Raw genomic sequence first — 17,826 nt, 5'->3', positions numbered from 1 at the left:
AAAGGACAGGCCATGGCTTACTACGATCCCCGCGAGAAGTAATTTCAGTGAATATTCCGTGAACTTTTTAGATAGCTCTCTTTATGAATTCACGTTTCCCCACGACGTTTTCCTTCACCAGTAAATTTTCAAAGTCAGTTATTTTAATTTAAATCTACTGTACATTTGCTTGCGAAATTCCCAAAAACATACGTACAAGGTACACATGTGTCACAGAAAGCATAATTAAATACATTCGGAAGTAAAAGCAAGACCTCTCTCTTAAATTTAATTTTAGGTGAAATAAGCTTTTCGTGCGGCGGTGTTTCACGAGTCCCCGGGTATTATTTGCTTTTTGACTTCATTTTGGTGTGTACCTACATTTTTGCAGGCGAATTTAATATAGGGAAAAGTTTCCCTCATTTGTTGTTGGGGAAGATTTTCCAACTTGAATATTGCGTTCTGCTTTTATTGTTCTAAAGGAGAGGGTAGGCTGAAAAGTGGTTAATTGTTTCGAATCCTTAGGACGACTTTTGCTTATGTATGATGATTCAGTAGTTAACTAGAGGACAAATATGATTGATAACATTTGGTGGGTACCTATATAAAAAGAGAAAAGCGACAAATAATGTGATAAAAAAATTATCTTTGGCTGTTATCACGAACAATATCTATCAGAAACGGATATAATAGCTTATCACTTTTATCCGCCACTTCCTCCACAAGTGCAAAGGTTTATTTTGCGCCTGCCACGTGCAATCACAAGGACATTGATTGGTTCACAAAACTCTAGGAGGATAATTATGAATTTTAAATCTACGTTTACAGCCCGTTGCAATAACTCCATATAGGTATAGGCTAGCTTAAGCCAAGCAGCCACACCTACAGCTCGATGACGATGGATTTCAGTGACCAACGGCCGAATAAGGCCCAGCGCAGACAGACCGGAATAATCCTCGCGCGGTCTCGAGCATTTTCTTTACGGCTCGCGGATGCTCGAGCATGCTCGCGACTGCTCGAGCCTGCGCGAGGAAAACTTTCTAGGTTACCATTCTTCATTAAACAGGCCAGTTTTCGTGAAAATTCGTCAACGAAGATAGACTGGGCCATGATTATAATTGCTCTTTTGACTGAAGAAGAATAAAAATGACGTTCTCTCTCTTTAAACTCAGTAACAACATTGAAATTTTTCGTACAATGCTCGCGCGTCCTCGAGTATGCGCGGGGATACCCGCGCATCCTCGAGGACGCGCGAGCATTTTTTGTCAGGTTCAAGCAATTATGCACTTTATTTTAATTAATTTAAAGTTGATTTTCAAGTGCGTTAAAAAAATCCTCTCCGCTGCGCTCCTCTTGGTCTGCGCTGGGCCTAATCAGGCGATGGGTGTAATAAAACTACTTTAGCGATGTCATTTACTTATCTATTATTTCACAAATTGACGAAATTGATCGGTGGTCGATTGATTAGTTAACACCAAACTGTGACGTTACAAAAGGATTACTCATTCAATTTGTCATTACTGTTAGCCGTAAAACAGGCTTTTGGACCGCCAAACATGGCAAAGCTTGGATTTATAAATAGGTAAACCGTCTTTTCTTTTTAAGAGCACATTTTACGACGAAAATAGACAAAGAACATTCTGCATACGACAAAAGCATTATCATACCATAAAACACATCCATAATCCTCTAAATCTCACGCCAGTACTACCAGAATCAATAAAGTGATCCGTTTATCGCATATCCTAAGCGGATGTCACGATGCGATTAATGTGTTTATCGGAAACACCGCGCGTTTTCTAATAACATCGTATAGGGATTACCTTCTCCATGCGTTACGAGAACTGTCATAATGTATTTATACAAAAGCCTTATAACTATAGGATTATGTGTTAGAGAAGTATGCGGTATGGTGCGGATTTAGCGTTCATCAAATCCTCTTGAGCCACCGAAATATGCCAAATTTTAAAAGAGAAGAGTGTTTTAAATTTTAAACAGAACGTTTTATTGCAAACATAAACAACACAAATAGTTGTCGTAGGTATTTAAAAAGTAAACGTCTTTATATCTTATCAAATTGATATTTCTAAACTGAAAAATTGGTATAGATTTTTTCCAAAAATGACTAGTAAAATGCTGTTTCCTTTACGTATTTCGTCATGTAAATATTTTATTCTATAGTCATAATTTTAGATTCCGTTAGAGTCATCCATTTTATACAAGTAACGATAACTCCAAGTGAAAATGATTAGCACTTTCCTGGAAGGTTGAATAAGCGAAATGTAACATCTGCCCGTGTTATAATAACATAATGGAGAATGTTACTAGGTATGCCAAATCGCTTCAAATTTTGACTCAGTAAAGCCTGTACATGTACATGCAAACTAGTTTTTGTTTTAGTCAAAAATACCAAGTAGTTTTTATTTTACAAGCATTCAAAGTTTCGAAAAATATCGAGTCCCGCTAACAGCGTGACGTCATTTTACACCGTGCTGCGCGAGCCGCGTCCCGCTTAATATCAAGTCTCCAGCCCTAGATGTAATAGCTTATGCAGTATTTTGTTGTGTATTTGTCCCCTTATTACATTTATAATGTAATAATAGTAAATATTATTATTAAGGACCGTGTGAGCTAGACTGAGCGTGGTGTACAATGACGTCACACGCAAATTGACGGTTACAACTTGTTTTACTTATAAATCAGAAACTAATTGACGTATCGAAGTAATTCTTTCACTAGTATTTTTTATTTTTAACAGAGAATATGGAGTGCTAATTATCAAAATATGTTAACATTCTCCATTATAACGTCATTATTGCGGTCTCTGTTCCACCTGCCGAGTGGACTTGCGAGGTTTTTGCAGCAAAGCTTTGAACATTGATTGATCGTTTTTATTCTGTAGAACATTTGCTGAAGAATTAAAATTGTTTCATACGTTGTTTTACTGCTAACTTTAGCATTAAAGAACCACTGAGTATTTGATGGTAAAAATGTGATCGAAGAAGATTGAATTCCCAATCAATAAGCCAAAAATCGTCACAGAATTTTTCGCTGTAAAAATTGCAGCAAAAAGTTACCCGAGAATAAAAATTGCCGTTTATATAATTTTGAATTCTGTTATGAAGTATCTATCGTCGCTTTCTACTAGGTTCAACAAACCTAAACCCAGTACTTATTGGCAATACTGAAGATGTCTTTCTCATTTCTAACGGTATATAAAATAATACCTTTACTTAATAGAAGACAATTTGCATCGATCATGTCGTCAGTCATGATTGTTGGCAATATCCGTTCCTAACTGTACCTGGAAGTCTGTATTGGAGTATTGCAATTTCGCCATATTCCTTTATTATTACGTGTATAGATAATTGGATACATTCCTCTTGCACATTTTTAGTCCTCAGTAACTACTTTAGTCGACGTATTTCAAGATTTGCAATTTGATTTACGGCATTTTTTCAGTAAGTACCTGAGTGCATATAGCATTGCTAATCAGTAATATAAAAAATACCTAGCTCTCTGCAGGATGACAAATACAGTGTAATCCTTTTACCTAATTATATTTCACAACTTCCGGCTTTCAAAGAAAAACTCGAATATCTGTAGATCTGTATCTTTGCAATTATCAAATTGATTGCTTTCAAACATAATGTAAGGCGGATTAAGATCAGATTAAACGTATTAAATTAGGGGAATTACCTAAAACATTTTACCACTTTTTACAACATGCAAGATGTTTGTAAAGCATCTGTTAAAAATTTACCTCTGCAGTATTCTCCAAATCAATATTTGCAGTTTTGAGTGACATTTTTTTATAATATTACAGTAACGAAGTTGGATCCTCTTATTTTAGGGGTCTGTTGTCTCCAGAGAAACTAGTCGTCGTCCATACACTATACTTAACTTGTAGGGTAGTCTAATATTCTAAACCGAACAAAAGCTCCCCAAACAACGCTTTTGCAGATATCTCTCCTAGAAACAGTACAGAATTTCCAGTCACCATATTATTGAATCAAACCGGTAGATGTGTACAGAGTTGTGTCAGTGGATTGGAAAGACTCGGTCGGGTGGGCTCGAACAATAATTGCGTATCAACTGATTTCCGCTATGGATTATGTGAACGTTATTTAACTGCTATGGGACATGTGCGGTGAAAACAAGTGTACTGATTATCGTAGACAAAGGCATAATGGATGGGATGATACGTCTATTGTTTCTTTATGAGTACCACCGATACATTGATCGGATATTACAATGAAAGTATACTCTGATTGTAAACGGTTACTTAATATAGATGTGGGCACTTTAATTTAAATAGTATTTTAGATGTCAAAGATAAACAGCCATACAGACAAGTATTACTTCTGTTCTTATTAATACAATGTTGTCTATAACTGGTCAGCAAATTAATGATCATGAGTATCATGCAATTTCGGAGCTGTTCCTTTTCCTGTAGGTAAAATGGAATACCTACCGACTCGTTCAAACTGATAAACCATATGTATTGTCCAAAATTATCGTGATATTTGCATGAGAATATTATTACGATACCATTAAATTATCGAACCTTGTTAGCAAGGTACCTTAACTTTCCTTTCATCCTTCAAAAAGGACTTGCAAGACTTTTGTGCAGCAATGTTACAGAAAATGGCATTTTATTCTCTGCGTACGTCCACTTTGATTGCGTTTGACATTTAAATAAATAGAAATGGAGATAAAAAAGTTCTTTTCTTTGACTGATCAGTATCTACCACCAACATTACTCCGTTTCCAATATAAGTGCTACGTCTTAAGTACGATAAAACCGCCCCTACCCCCAAGGGCGTCGTATATGACGATGGATTATCCACAAGATTGGCACAAACGTTCACCTGAGCACTTTTCAATTTATTACGATCACCTATACGTCTGACGCGTGTTTTATGGCATTTTGCTCCTGAGGGACTCACTATGACTGTGTTAGGCGAAATTGAGAGAGTTGCTATGCAGAAGGATTATTTAGATTGCAGGTATATACTGCAACATAAAGTAATTGTTTTCAGTTGTATGCTTGAATTCTGTTTATAGAGAAGCTACATGGCTTTCAGCTTTTCATTATTTTGATTTGCGACTTGTACTTACTCAAATTTCGACCAAGCTTTATTGGCGATAAGAATTAAAAACTCAAAGAAATTACTGATTTTCTTTGTATAAGTTGGTCACTCAGCATTTGAAAGCTAACGCCTATTTTGCCTAAAACTTTAGGTCTAAACATAATCGAGGTATTAAAACCTCACATTTATTATTTTGAAAGCTGAATATTTTTAACCCCGCAAAAAAGAACGAACTGAAACTAACAAGCATTGTTACAATATAACCAAAACAACGAATACACTTGGATTTCAACAAAACAACAGAGTAACTAAAAATGTAAAAATAGTCAGCCAAATTGGTCAATACTTTTCAAATATTCAATAGGCTTTTGTCCATTGGAAGTCAATTGTTCGTTGACTTTTTCTATTCAGTTTTGACAGCAGATTTCACTTTTAAATATTTTTGTAATAACAATAGTTGCAGTAGCCGAGTGAATTAATCTAGGGACCGAACACAATGTACCTACAAACGGACGCAAAAACAGTTTTTTCTTCTATACCTACTTACGACATTTCTTGATAATGTCTTTAACAAATAGGCTTACAACAGATTACCTAATTATTAACCAAGAGATGCTTGAAAGACTTACTTAATTACTAGGTAATCTAGGTAACACACACATCCGATTCGGCACGTTCGGTTCGGCAATATTTTTGGAAGAACAAAACCGACTCGACTTAGTTGTTAGGCTTATGCCGAGCGGGTTCAACTATACATATTCGCCGATGAATGCCGAACCAAATAAGTGCCTAGAAATCCTTTCTTTAAGAAAAAATGTCGTAGCTAAGTAACTAAACGATCACCTGCCTAAACGAAAATTTATTATTGATTGCGTTAAGCAGTGGTCAGAGTTAAATATTTCTGAGTCAATCGTAAGACTGGCTTATTAATGAACTGTTACAACAATAAAGGATCTTATCTAGCACTTATCGGATTATTATTAAGTAATATGTACTTATTACTTATAGGAAAGATTATTGTAATCTCCGGATCCTGTCTGTTTCGTCATAATTTTAATAGGTACATTTGTCCTCACATTGTCTTTGCGATAAATTGTATTGGAAAGACACACGGCACTTTTATAGTGCGCACGTTACTTTTGAAAAGACGATATAATCTGTCTTGCACTTATCTCTGGATGCTTAAGGTTTCTTCACTACGCAGGATGCCACGGAAAAATACGTATCTAGTAGATTGCTTGTTTCTGTAACTGCTTACTGTTTCGGAACTGGGTATAAGTTGCATCCATGTAAAATATCTAAGATCAGTTATATAGGTACATAGTACTACATAGTTATAAGACTGGTTTATAGATAAGTGGTAGCTACGTAGTTTCTAGTAGTTTCTTCATTAAATATAATAGCCACAGTAAGAAAAGACACGCCTAACCCATTAGGCATAAAAAGGGGCCCCCTAAATTCTAGGAAACGCCAGTTAAATTGGTCATGTGCCTTGTAATCTTACTGCGAAATGTATTTAAAAATAAATTGATTGATTTGAACAGTAAGTCCCATATCTATGACATCATAGATTAGATAATCGGACATCCGGCAATAACTGAGAGAAATTACACGATATCGAAACAACACTAACACGCCACGGAAACCATATATTAAAATGATAAAAAAGCTGAAAGGAAATCGTATTATTATCAGTAGTTTTTATCTTGAAGGATTTTCATTTTGATGTTGGAGATTTTTCAAAACCTAAAAGTTGCTACTCATTCTATAAACCAAAGTAGGCAGGTACATAATGTAATGCCTGCTATCGAAAAGCGATATAGCGAAAAAAGTTTTTAAATCGGGAAAATCGGTTTTAGTCAAAAGCAATTTAATATTTTGGAAAGGTGAAAGATAACATAGAAACTGTCTATAGTAAGAATGGCGCTTTGACAAGCTACATATTGTAGTATACGGACTTTGTCTCATTATTAGGAACCTATATGATAATGCGTAAAAAACAGTGATAAATTGATTTCAGTTAAATCACACAATTATGCTCTGCATGAGGTTAACACTTGAAGGCTAAAAAGTCCTTATCTGTAGGTTACAAAACAGGCTATAAAAATGACTAAACATATTTAAATCAATAATCATATTCATAATCGCTCAGGTAATCCCTTCTTTATCAATAAAGTAGTGGCAAATAAATAAAAGTTTTTTTTATAAGGTACAGTCAAAAACAAAAATATGTGTTCAACAGCATTCTTATCAATCAAAATTATAAAATTACTTATGGTTTTCAAATTTTAAGTAAATTTTACAACCAGCAATGTGTTCAACCAGTGTGTCTATTGTTGAATAGGTAATAATGATTAAAAATTATAGTATTTTCGTAGAAAAAAGTACAATTACAAAAAGTGAATTGTATAACATATTTTTGATTGTGACTATACCAAGATATAAGTATTTATTTAGCATATACGTGACCCCTAACAATACTTTGCCATGAAAGGATATTATGATAACGATATGATAGAGTCAAAGTAGTTGCTGATAAGCGATAAGTGATAAGAAACCCATTCATAAAGACCATTCATGTATTTTGATTCAGTTTTATGAATGAGGCATTGATATAAGACTTACTGATACATTTCGAAGTAAAGGTGAGTTTGTAAACAACTTTGAGTCATGTTTCAGGTAAAAAAAAGGGAAAATCGTTACAAAAAGTAGGTGAATAGGTTTGTATGATGCAATATTTTAAGAAATTGGTTATATTTTGTTTTATTCATGATTCAAATGTATACAGTAGAAACATTTTAGATATTGTTAGGTTTATCTGATATATTATATGCCTTTATACCTACTTAGTTATTTAGCTAGTAAGTAATATGTATTTCAGTACATTGTCGCAATGACATTCCAAGGTACCTACAGTAGTTTTAGCATTTAGGTATGTATAACAATAAATAAATGTATCTAAGGTGGCAACTTTTATAAAGTTTTTAGGATAATTAAATGTAATAGGGAAGTTTCTTAAGATCATATCATACCAAGTGGTGTTCTTTGGTCTATGCCTACCCATATGGGATATATATATATCAGCTTAGCCTTTTTCCAAACTATGTTGGAGTCGGCTTCCAGTCTCACCGGATGCAGCTGAATACCAGTGTCTTACATGGAGCGACTGCCTATCTGACCTCCACAACCTAGTTACCTGGGATTTAACACGATACTCTTCGGTAAGACTGGTGGTTGTCAGACTTTCAAGCTTCTGACTACTGTTAACGACTGTCAAAGATCTTCGAAAATGATAGCCGGGACCCACAATTTAACGTGCCTTCCGAAACACGGAGGAACTCGATATGTGTTAGATGGTCACCCATCCACAGAACAACCTCGGCAAGCGTGGCTTAACCTTAGAGATCGATCCGCGCGGCTGTCGTTAACTAAGCCACGAGCTCCTCGAGTTGTTGGAAATATGTATATATATGCATGTAATAATTGGATGTGTGTTTAACTAGGTAGGTAAGTGTATTCAGTAGTAATGGGTTTTTGATCTACATTAATAAAGGCAGAACAAAAACATCATAATAACCACAAAAAATACAAAGGTCTCTGCATGACCAGTCAACAAACAAACAATACCACATGTTTTAAACATAACATTGCAAAAAAATCACATGAAATCACCACTTTTCCCATGAGAATGCTTTGACATTCAATAAGGAAGACTACACATGGCATGTGAGAATTAATGCTCCCATTGTCTAAGTATTAATTAGAGAAATCTTATGACAATGGATGTTTGCAGACAGCCTAATGGCTTTGTTAGTGTTCCTTGTTTAAAATTCTGATAGACATCATTAAGATTGTTTAGTCTATGGTGTTTTTTTTTCTTTTGTGGTGTTGCTGTTAGTGAAAAAGTTTCCTGTTGTTTAATAAAATGTTATTGAAGTTTGAAATAGAATTACACCTGGGATTTTGAGTTCAATGACCTGAATGGTTGATTGATTCATTTGTTCTAGATTTGCAATGAAAGGATGTGAATGATACATTGAATTTAAATGTCTTTTAATACTAATAAACTTGTTTATGGCTTTGGTTTTGTATGTAGGCTTACAAAGCCAAACACTAGCTTTTAAGCAGCATAAAACGTTATAAAATAAAAATAAATATTACTAATGCATTATAATTATGCATTGGATATAATTAATGATCACTTGTTCTAATGGCAAAGAAAAACATAGTGATGAAACTTTGCATGCCTAAAAGTTTTGTAAAACATTTCTTGAGGACATGCAAAGTGCCCAACCCACATGGTCAGTGTGGTGGACACAAATCATGACCCCTTTCTTGCTTGGAAGGAGACCTTTACCCAGCAGTGGGACCGTAATGGTTAAATAAAATATATAAATTGACGATGCAGATGGGCTTCATGAAAAGTTTCATTCGGGCAGCCAGATAGGTATAATGAAACATAAGCTATGTTAATAAAACAATAACAAACAATAAAACACCACTATTCTTGAATAACAAACAATAACAAAAATGTCAAACATTCATAATAAAAATAAATATTATTTAGAATCATATGTCATGTGTTTACTTTTCCTTAACAAGTGCAAGTAAATATAGGCATTATATGGTGTTTTCCATTTAAGGAGGATAATGTGTCTGTACATTAGATATATTAATAGAATATTAACATTATTATTTATTACACCTTCCTAAATTGGTGGTAGACTAGTATATAAACATTTAATAAGGTATTTTTAAGTGTTAAATGAACTGAAAATAATTAAATTGTCAATTTTAATTTGGTTTTATATTTGAAAAATTACTTTTTATTATTTTTAAATACTGTAATGTTCTTATGTTTTCAATAACTTTATTAATAGGTAATAACTTAGAGGTTTTTTTTTAATTCCTGAGTATTCCTGTTTGCTTTAAATTTTCATACCTATAATTAAACTTGTACAGAAAAGCTCAAATAGGGACCCACACTGATATTGATAATATTTTAATTTAAAGTTTGGTATAGCAAAAATATCTGTCCAAAAATATGACTAATGTTACCAAATCAATACAAATAATTAATAATATGGCCTAATATCAGACCACATTTACTTCAAAGCTTAATTACAGTATCATATCCTTATTTTTCAATTAGTGTGGCCGCTGCCATTATACTCATTAACATACAAACTTAAATGTCTGTTTTATGGATACCCGTACCAAACTATGCTCTGGAAAGTACAGTACCTAAGGGAACAGTAAATATACTGATATCAGCTTAGATATTACTAGAAAAACAATCATAGAATATGACATACCTGTTTCCAAAGTTGGTTCTCCAGAACTCAGCAGCATCACTCTTGGTTATGCGGAACTGGTCACCAGCAAACGTCCCATTAGGGAACATCGCCTTCAACTCACTGAGCATGTGACTAAACACTAAACTAAGCTTCGTCAAGTTACGTCTGAAGTGAGAGTTCTCATCAAACATCTTCTCTTTCCCCTCTTTGAACAACTTGATAGCTTGTTTACATTTCCTTATCAAATTAATTATAAATATGTTAAAATGTTCGTTATTGTTCAACGCCTGCATATTGTCCTCGTATTTCGAGTATATAACACGTAACCGCTGATATGTATCCGGTAGAATGTCCAGAATAAACGGTGGACTATTTTTCAAATTCATCTTGTGATGCTGACACAGTTTCACAACTTTATCCATCAGTTTCCAAGTTTTATCCAATGTCCTCTTGTCGGTCGCAAGCTTTGTGGGACATACCGCGTCAGAGAATGCCCCGTGTAACTTCGAAAATATCGAAGATATATTTTTCTGTTGTGATTTGTGACGAGGAGCCGCCATATTGAAGAGTCCGATGACATACAAATGAAAACAACGTTTTTTAACACGACACTAAACTCAAAACACATGCATCACTTAATAATTATGTAGTAGAGCGCGTGTCTTCTCATTATCACATAATCGAACCACATTTACGACACAAATATCGCACTATCCAACGATCGCTCACTGACACATCGGCGACGCGTATGACAATTTGACAAATAAAATGAATGAACGAAGTGACAGAAAGATTCTAGGTTGCTTTGGAGGACAAGTTGGTGTTGCCATTACAAAATATAAATGTACGAAGCCAATATAGGATTGGAGTTGGCATGGAGATAAAAATATATTTTTCTTGAAACATGCTTACGAATACCCTGAATAAAGATAATTCACTTTGTTCAGTCACCTACACAACTCTGAAATCATCAAAAACCATTTATTTACTTGCAAGTGGCCGATAACAATTGTTTTAAGTAAACATCATCATGTATTACTTTTATAACTTTTATCACTTTTGATCAACCAACTTGAGACGGGTAGTTCATTAATATGCGTGTATCTTCAGTAAAAAATCCTCTGATTCCTGTATTCGTTTTGTATCGTTTAAGTGTAATTTCTCTTTATTTTTAGACATAAGCGTTTTTATTCATTAACATTTTATTAAGAGCATCTTAAGACCTGAATAATTCATAAGTTTTTAAAAATTTCCAGTAAAAGCACGGGTAAATTTATTTTCCCCGCCATAAAATTAATATTGTTTCTAGCAATACTCACTATACACGTTTAATTATTGCTAGCGCTCTATTAACTTAGTTGATATTTCCGATGGCATGTAAATTCGTGACTTGTTATTCTATATTTTATGTTAATATATTACCTTTGAAATTTATTTCTGTGGTTTAATACTAAATAATGCTTAGTAAGCAGTAACAAAACGTGAATTTCAACACTGAGCACTGCGCCATCTAGTAATTTATAAGTGTACTACTTAAGTTAAACATTTTCTGAACTTACTGTTAACCGTGTTATAGTTTGAGCGATTGTCGATAGATGTCACTATAATAAAAGCATTCAAATATTTATAATTTTTTATTATACCCAACAATTAACAATGGACAGCATTGTCTATACAAATGGTATGTAAAATAAATTTAAAATTTAATGCATTCGGTTGCGGTCAAATTATTTTTGGAAATAATCATAGAAATAAATTCGTATTTCATATAGAAAATCGCTTATTCTTCGTCTTCTTCCTCTTCAGTGCCTTCGGTGGTGGATGTGGTTGCCTTTTTTGACTTCCGTCGCTTGCTGTGCCTCTTGCCTTTCTTGCTGATCCTGAAAAACATTTTACAGTATATTAATACCTTTTCTGTACCATCATTTAAATAAGAACATATTCGGAGACAGTATGACGTTTTTGTTTAATCATTCTGTAACTTTTTATAAATGCACAAGTGAACAAAACGATGATGGCGGGATGTTGTAAGACTTATTGTACTCACGAGAATCATGTCCTCAATCTAAAAAAATAATTGTAAATGAATATGTGGGTTAAATACTAAAACAAATGTACAAAATTAATTGATGCTTACCAATATAGTTGCAAATAAATAGCTAATTGTTAGCTACGATTCTGAAAATTGTTAATTGTCATATTATACGAAATGCGCTACAGTATTAAATAATTAAACAAAATAAGCTTGTGTTATACATATTTTTACATTACAATAATAAAATTACCTACAATGTACTATTAGTCACAAATAATAAAAGACTTCTCATAACTTTTCGGGTTCCGGACAAGGATTTCTTTCATACGCATTAAATTTCACGATCGCTCCTTTAATCCCAATCAAGACGTTATCTGCTGAATCCATAGCAAAGGAATTAACTCCATTTATATTAAACGAACCCAAATGCCTTGCACTAGTGTTCTCTGGATCAATAACATACAAATTACTATTTTCATCCATACCAAATACTTCATCAGACCTAGTGACAAAAATGCCCGTCATTTTATCGTTCGGCAAACCTTTAATTTTAATGGGAACTGAGTATCCATTCTTTAGTATATAAGACGTTTTTGTCGCAACAAAATATATGTTATTTCTTGGGTCTACAGTTAACCCGTGCCCGTTAGGGATGGCTGGGAATTGTTCCAACTTTTGACCGTCATTAGTGATCTTGTGGACTCGATTCTGCGGCCACGTGGCTATATACATTGCGTTTCCATCACTCGTAACTGCTATATACATTACATCTTCACCTAAAGCTGAATACAATTCAATCGAACCGTCATCTTTGTATTTATAAACGCCGTTATCGGTAGCCAAGTATACAATATCGTTGAGGTTATCAACACAAGTCGATTGACCTAACCCGGCTACTTTTATAGTAGTAAATTCTCCACTTGGTTCCAAAATTTGTAGGCTCATTTTCATTTCTTCACTTATAAGAGTGAAAAATATCTTGCTGGTCTTCCAATGGATGCTCATGTCTGCTGGTATACCGGTGATGTTCTTCGTATCTTCTAGATTGTAGTAAAAGTTGTTGAAGTTTAGTAATTTTGCGCAGAAAGTGTCTTGAGTCTTGTGCTGCAACAGGCCTTGGCGCGTCATCACTGGGTTTGCGCTGATTGTTGATAGTATGGAGAGGAGGGCTAGTATTCGGTTCTCCATCTGAAAAAGATTAAGGGGAAGATTGAAAAAAGAGTACCTATATTTTAGTCAGGACTTATGCTGGACTCGGAAAGAAAAATAATGGGTGTCACTTAGCATTATGTGTTTGATTTTGTGTGTATTAGATATATTGAGTTGTTCTTTAGAACAGTTTTTTAATGCTTTGAAAGTATGCAAAGTCCGCAACCCGCACTTGGTCAGGGTGGTAGACTCAGAGCCTAACCCCCTTCCTTCATTCCGGTAGGTAAAAGTCCTCAGTCCAGTAGACTTCTCGGAATGACTGCACTATATCAGCATTCAGCATGCATGATGCACTTTAATTAGGACATCTACATGATTGAACAATTCTGCATCGTTTCTTGATTGGTGCGCCTATCATTAAAAAGAAATGCCGTATATTCATAATAATTTATTCTTTTCGATTGTAATATTATCGATGTTTATCGTCAGGTCACTTTGATTCCGTTCGCATCAAGTAAATAACTATCTTCTAAAGCTTCTTGTTTGTAAACAGCTATTGTATGTATCACTTTTCTTAGAATATTACACGTCAGTCTATTTATACATAAAAGTAAATATTTTATAGAATTTAATAATGACATTTGATACGAGAATTTTCTCTGAACAAATGATTGTGTAAATTGTGTTTGAACAACGGAAATAAATGGTAATAATTAAAATTGTAATAAAATAGTTTTACGATAATTTTGTAATATTCTGATAGTAAAGTATTTAATTAGATTTTGTATTAACATTATTAACTACTAAAAAACATCGTTCTTCGATTCTTACCTAATTATTTATGTATTTTCCTGAGTCTCTTTTGTAAAGAAATTAATTTAAATTACATCATTATGAGCTATTATTCCAAGCAAATTACACTTGTATTTCCTATCTTCTATATAATTAGTAATTGGTTAATTAAATGTAAATGATAAAAGGTTATTCAACCTATAGTTATATCATCGTCTACACATACACAATTCTCTTAACTGAAGTATAATATAGGAAACTACTTTACCCGTTAAGTACGTACCAAATAATTTATCATTTTTCAGAACAAAGTAGAAAACAAAGTAATTTATTTATTGAATACTTAAAACTTTATAAACCTCACTGTTTACTAATTTAAAACAAAAAATATTCGACTTCATCTACATAATATAAAAGTTAATTATTATTATCGAAAGAGAATTTCCTACTTTTCCTTTTTTTCTCACGTAATTGATTTATCCAAATATTTATTCGCTAGATACTTCCTATCCCTGAGAAAAAGTCCTGATTTTATGTACATATGTATAATTAATTTAAACACAACATGTAAATCAAAATACCTTATAAATTCCCAATAGGCACTCGTCACTCAAACTCACTAGGCACACTGAGATTGTCTCAACACAACTCGGTTTTATATCTAAAGATACAAACATATTTACAAACATACAATTAGTTATTGTGCTGCATACTTTCATGATTATGTTTTAGATTCGTCATAATGAGGAACTCGTTTGTTTTATTGTTTTGTTTGTTTTACTTGGGATTTGTGTACACTAGAATGTCTACGATGCTAAAAGAAAGTAATCATTCTTTTTCTGTCTATCTAACCTTAAAAAAAAGCCGTGGTATTGGTCTCTGCCTATCTCTATAGCAAAATGCAGTGGTTTTATATTTTTTTGTAGTTTTGTATGTATGTAGACTATTTAGCTAAGAAAAACATGTTTTTTTTTTATTACAGTCTTACTCTTTGAGAGGCCCAAAAATTTTGGGATCTTTATTAACTTCTTCTACTCCATTTTACACCCGGAAGCTTATGACAATAGATCTACTTTTTTATGCAAAAAATACTGACTGGATTCTTATGAAATATGGCTGAAAAATAATTGATAACTTAGACTAATTAACATATAACTACATTATACCTTGTTAATTAATCTATATCACGGGCAGAGACTAAACCATAACGTCTCTTTCCCTTGCCAGTAGACGTAGTGTAAGGTATTAACTAAAGAATGCCACTTCGCTACGATCCTTACACAATTATTTTACCTTCATTCACAATCATAGATCTTGTCAATAATAATTAATAATATTATTGTTTTATTAAAGTAGCCATCGATTATAGCCATTGATCATCAATGCGTTTGTCAATTGTGAAGAAATCGATCTGTTCATAATAATAAAATATTGTGGTGGGGGCAAATTGATTTAATAGATATTTCCGCATAATTAAGAGGATTTGTATTGAATTTCAAATTATTGAGACTCAACTAGCTAGAGTTTGTAGAAGATAAAATTGTATATACATAATTTGTTTTCGCCATAAGAATGGAAAGAAAATGATTTTCTTTTTACTTCCCCACACTGGTCATCTGTGGGTTGGGGATTTGGTTTACAAATCGTCAAAAAACTTAAGGGTTTTCAAGGTTAGATGAGGATGTTTTCCTTTACCGTAAGAAAAGGACGTAATATCATTATAGGTCGTATTGTCTATGAAACTTGTAAAACAAATAGTTGGTGTCAGATGCAAAAAATAAATAGATTGTCACTATGTCCACACCTTATGTGTAGAAATTGAATCATAAAAGAATAAACTACTTAGTTTTCTGTGTAATTATTTGATTCAATCAGATCACTGTTTTGAATTGTTGAACACAACAATGTGCGGAAGTAAATTGATAGTAATGCACTTGGTAATGACAATGAAAAGTAAAACAGTTACCTTTTTTACTAAGAATACTTAGATTATACTTTTCATCTACCTAAATAATTATGGCAAAGATTAATGTTATTTGTAATTTAATTAAACAAACTTAACTCCTGTTATCAGGCGCACACACAAATGTTGTTTTGCTTGTTATTGCCATTGCTTTTTTCATAGGCGCTTTACACTTCCATAGACCTACTCTCGTTGTTTGAAAATATAAGACCATTTCTTTATACTATATTGAAATATCTGATTTATACATTTCTTGCCACGAAGTTCTCAGTCCACAGTTTGGCCAGCGTGCTGGACTGAAAGTTTAATACCTTCTTCGTTTGGGGAGAGACCCTTCCCGACACTGGGACATTCACGGGTTGAAAAAAACTTATAGCAAGAACATTATCTTTAAACCCTTTCAAAATATGTTTCTATCATCTCAGTGGTTTAGAAAAGCATCATTTTTCATCAGACTTCACTCCTTAGTGGCAGGTAATGAATGAAACTCAATTATACAAGAAAAATGCAATGTAATATCAACTATAGAACCAAGTCATAAGGTTGATTTTCGTATAGAGTGTAATATTTCTGTAATGTATCTTGTAGAAATAGTTGTAAAATGGTTGCTGCTTTAAAATTAAACCCTTTGAAGGCTCTATTATGTAATCAATCTAAGATTTATATTAATGTTAAAAAGAAACGTTTTCCGACGGCAGTATTTTCAGCTTAATATAAAAAGAACGGTTTTAAAATTACTGTGCTGACTAAAAATGCCAAATCTTGCTCCAATACGTGATAGTGTAATAAAAGACATATGTAACATTTCAAGGTTACAAGGTTTCGCCACTTATCACAACACAGACAATTTAATTAAAAAACTCAGTTAAAATGACATCTCGTAAGCTAGCCTAGCCTGTACCTATTAATTCGTAGCTAATGAAATTAGTCTTGTCATGTCCTGTGTTATTTTAAAATACTTACTTACCGACTAGCACAATTCCATTAAACCAGGTTACTTCCTAAATAATTAATATAATAATATGTAGGTACTATATGAAAATAGGTCACAGCATTAAAATACCACATCTCTTAAACCCTAAACTTGTTGAAATCCCAACAAAAACACGTTAATAAGATTTAATACGATCCCCTTTGACAGTACGAACTGTTTTTGTTGGTAGGATAAGTAAGGCACTATACCTACTAAACCGCTTTTCTCATACTGCTATGAAGGTAGGAATATGATTTAAATGAACGCCAGAACATATAAATCCATTTTTTTTTTAAATAACGTCTAACTTACAATAATCGTTGTATAAACTCCGATTAGTTGGACAGTGCTATCTTACTCTCAATCATTTTCGAAGTGGTTTACCTTCAATATTATTATATTCTTCTTCAAGAACTATATCTATTTATATGTATTACTACTACTACTACTACTATGTATTTTTTAATTATTGGTGAAAACCGCATGAAAATCCTTTCTCTAGATCAGTGGTTCCCAACTAGTGGTCCGCGGATTATTACACTTTA

At 33.2% G+C, this 17,826-nt stretch overlaps 2 protein-coding genes across 5 annotated transcripts in view; both read right to left on the bottom strand.

Annotated features, from left to right (window-relative positions):
- Cbl (E3 ubiquitin-protein ligase CBL) overlaps positions 1-11,131 on the bottom strand; it is a 101,582-nt gene extending 90,451 nt beyond the window's left edge. For both annotated transcript variants that reach the window (XM_076131433.1, XM_076131434.1), the window contains exon 1: positions 10,388-11,131. In XM_076131433.1, coding sequence (XP_075987548.1) covers positions 10,388-10,929 — 542 coding nt within the window. In that variant the 5' untranslated portion in view covers positions 10,930-11,131. The remainder of the gene's footprint in view (positions 1-10,387) is intronic.
- Positions 11,132-12,011: 880 nt separating this feature from the next.
- On the bottom strand, positions 12,012-14,978 carry LOC142984276 (uncharacterized). 3 transcript variants are annotated; one of them, XR_012960140.1, is made up of 4 exons: positions 14,927-14,978; positions 12,655-13,592; positions 12,507-12,547; positions 12,016-12,249 (listed from the first exon to the last, which is right to left on the bottom strand). XR_012960140.1 is itself a non-coding variant. In XM_076131757.1 (3 exons), exons 2-3 carry the CDS (start codon positions 13,590-13,592, stop codon positions 12,150-12,152), a joined length of 993 nt encoding a protein of 330 aa, XP_075987872.1. In that variant the 5' UTR covers positions 14,927-14,978; the 3' UTR covers positions 12,012-12,149. The 3 variants fall into 3 exon arrangements, 1 of the variants encoding a protein (XP_075987872.1); XR_012960141.1 differs by having other exon boundaries at positions 12,659-13,592; XM_076131757.1 differs by lacking the exon at positions 12,507-12,547 and having other exon boundaries at positions 12,012-12,249; positions 12,700-13,592.
- Positions 14,979-17,826: the final 2,848 nt, after the last annotated feature.

The sequence above is a fragment of the Anticarsia gemmatalis genome, chromosome 26, assembly GCF_050436995.1.
Source record: "Anticarsia gemmatalis isolate Benzon Research Colony breed Stoneville strain chromosome 26, ilAntGemm2 primary, whole genome shotgun sequence".
Taxonomy (NCBI): Eukaryota; Metazoa; Arthropoda; class Insecta; order Lepidoptera; family Erebidae; genus Anticarsia; species Anticarsia gemmatalis.
This window is presented reverse-complemented; position numbering and strand designations above follow the sequence as displayed.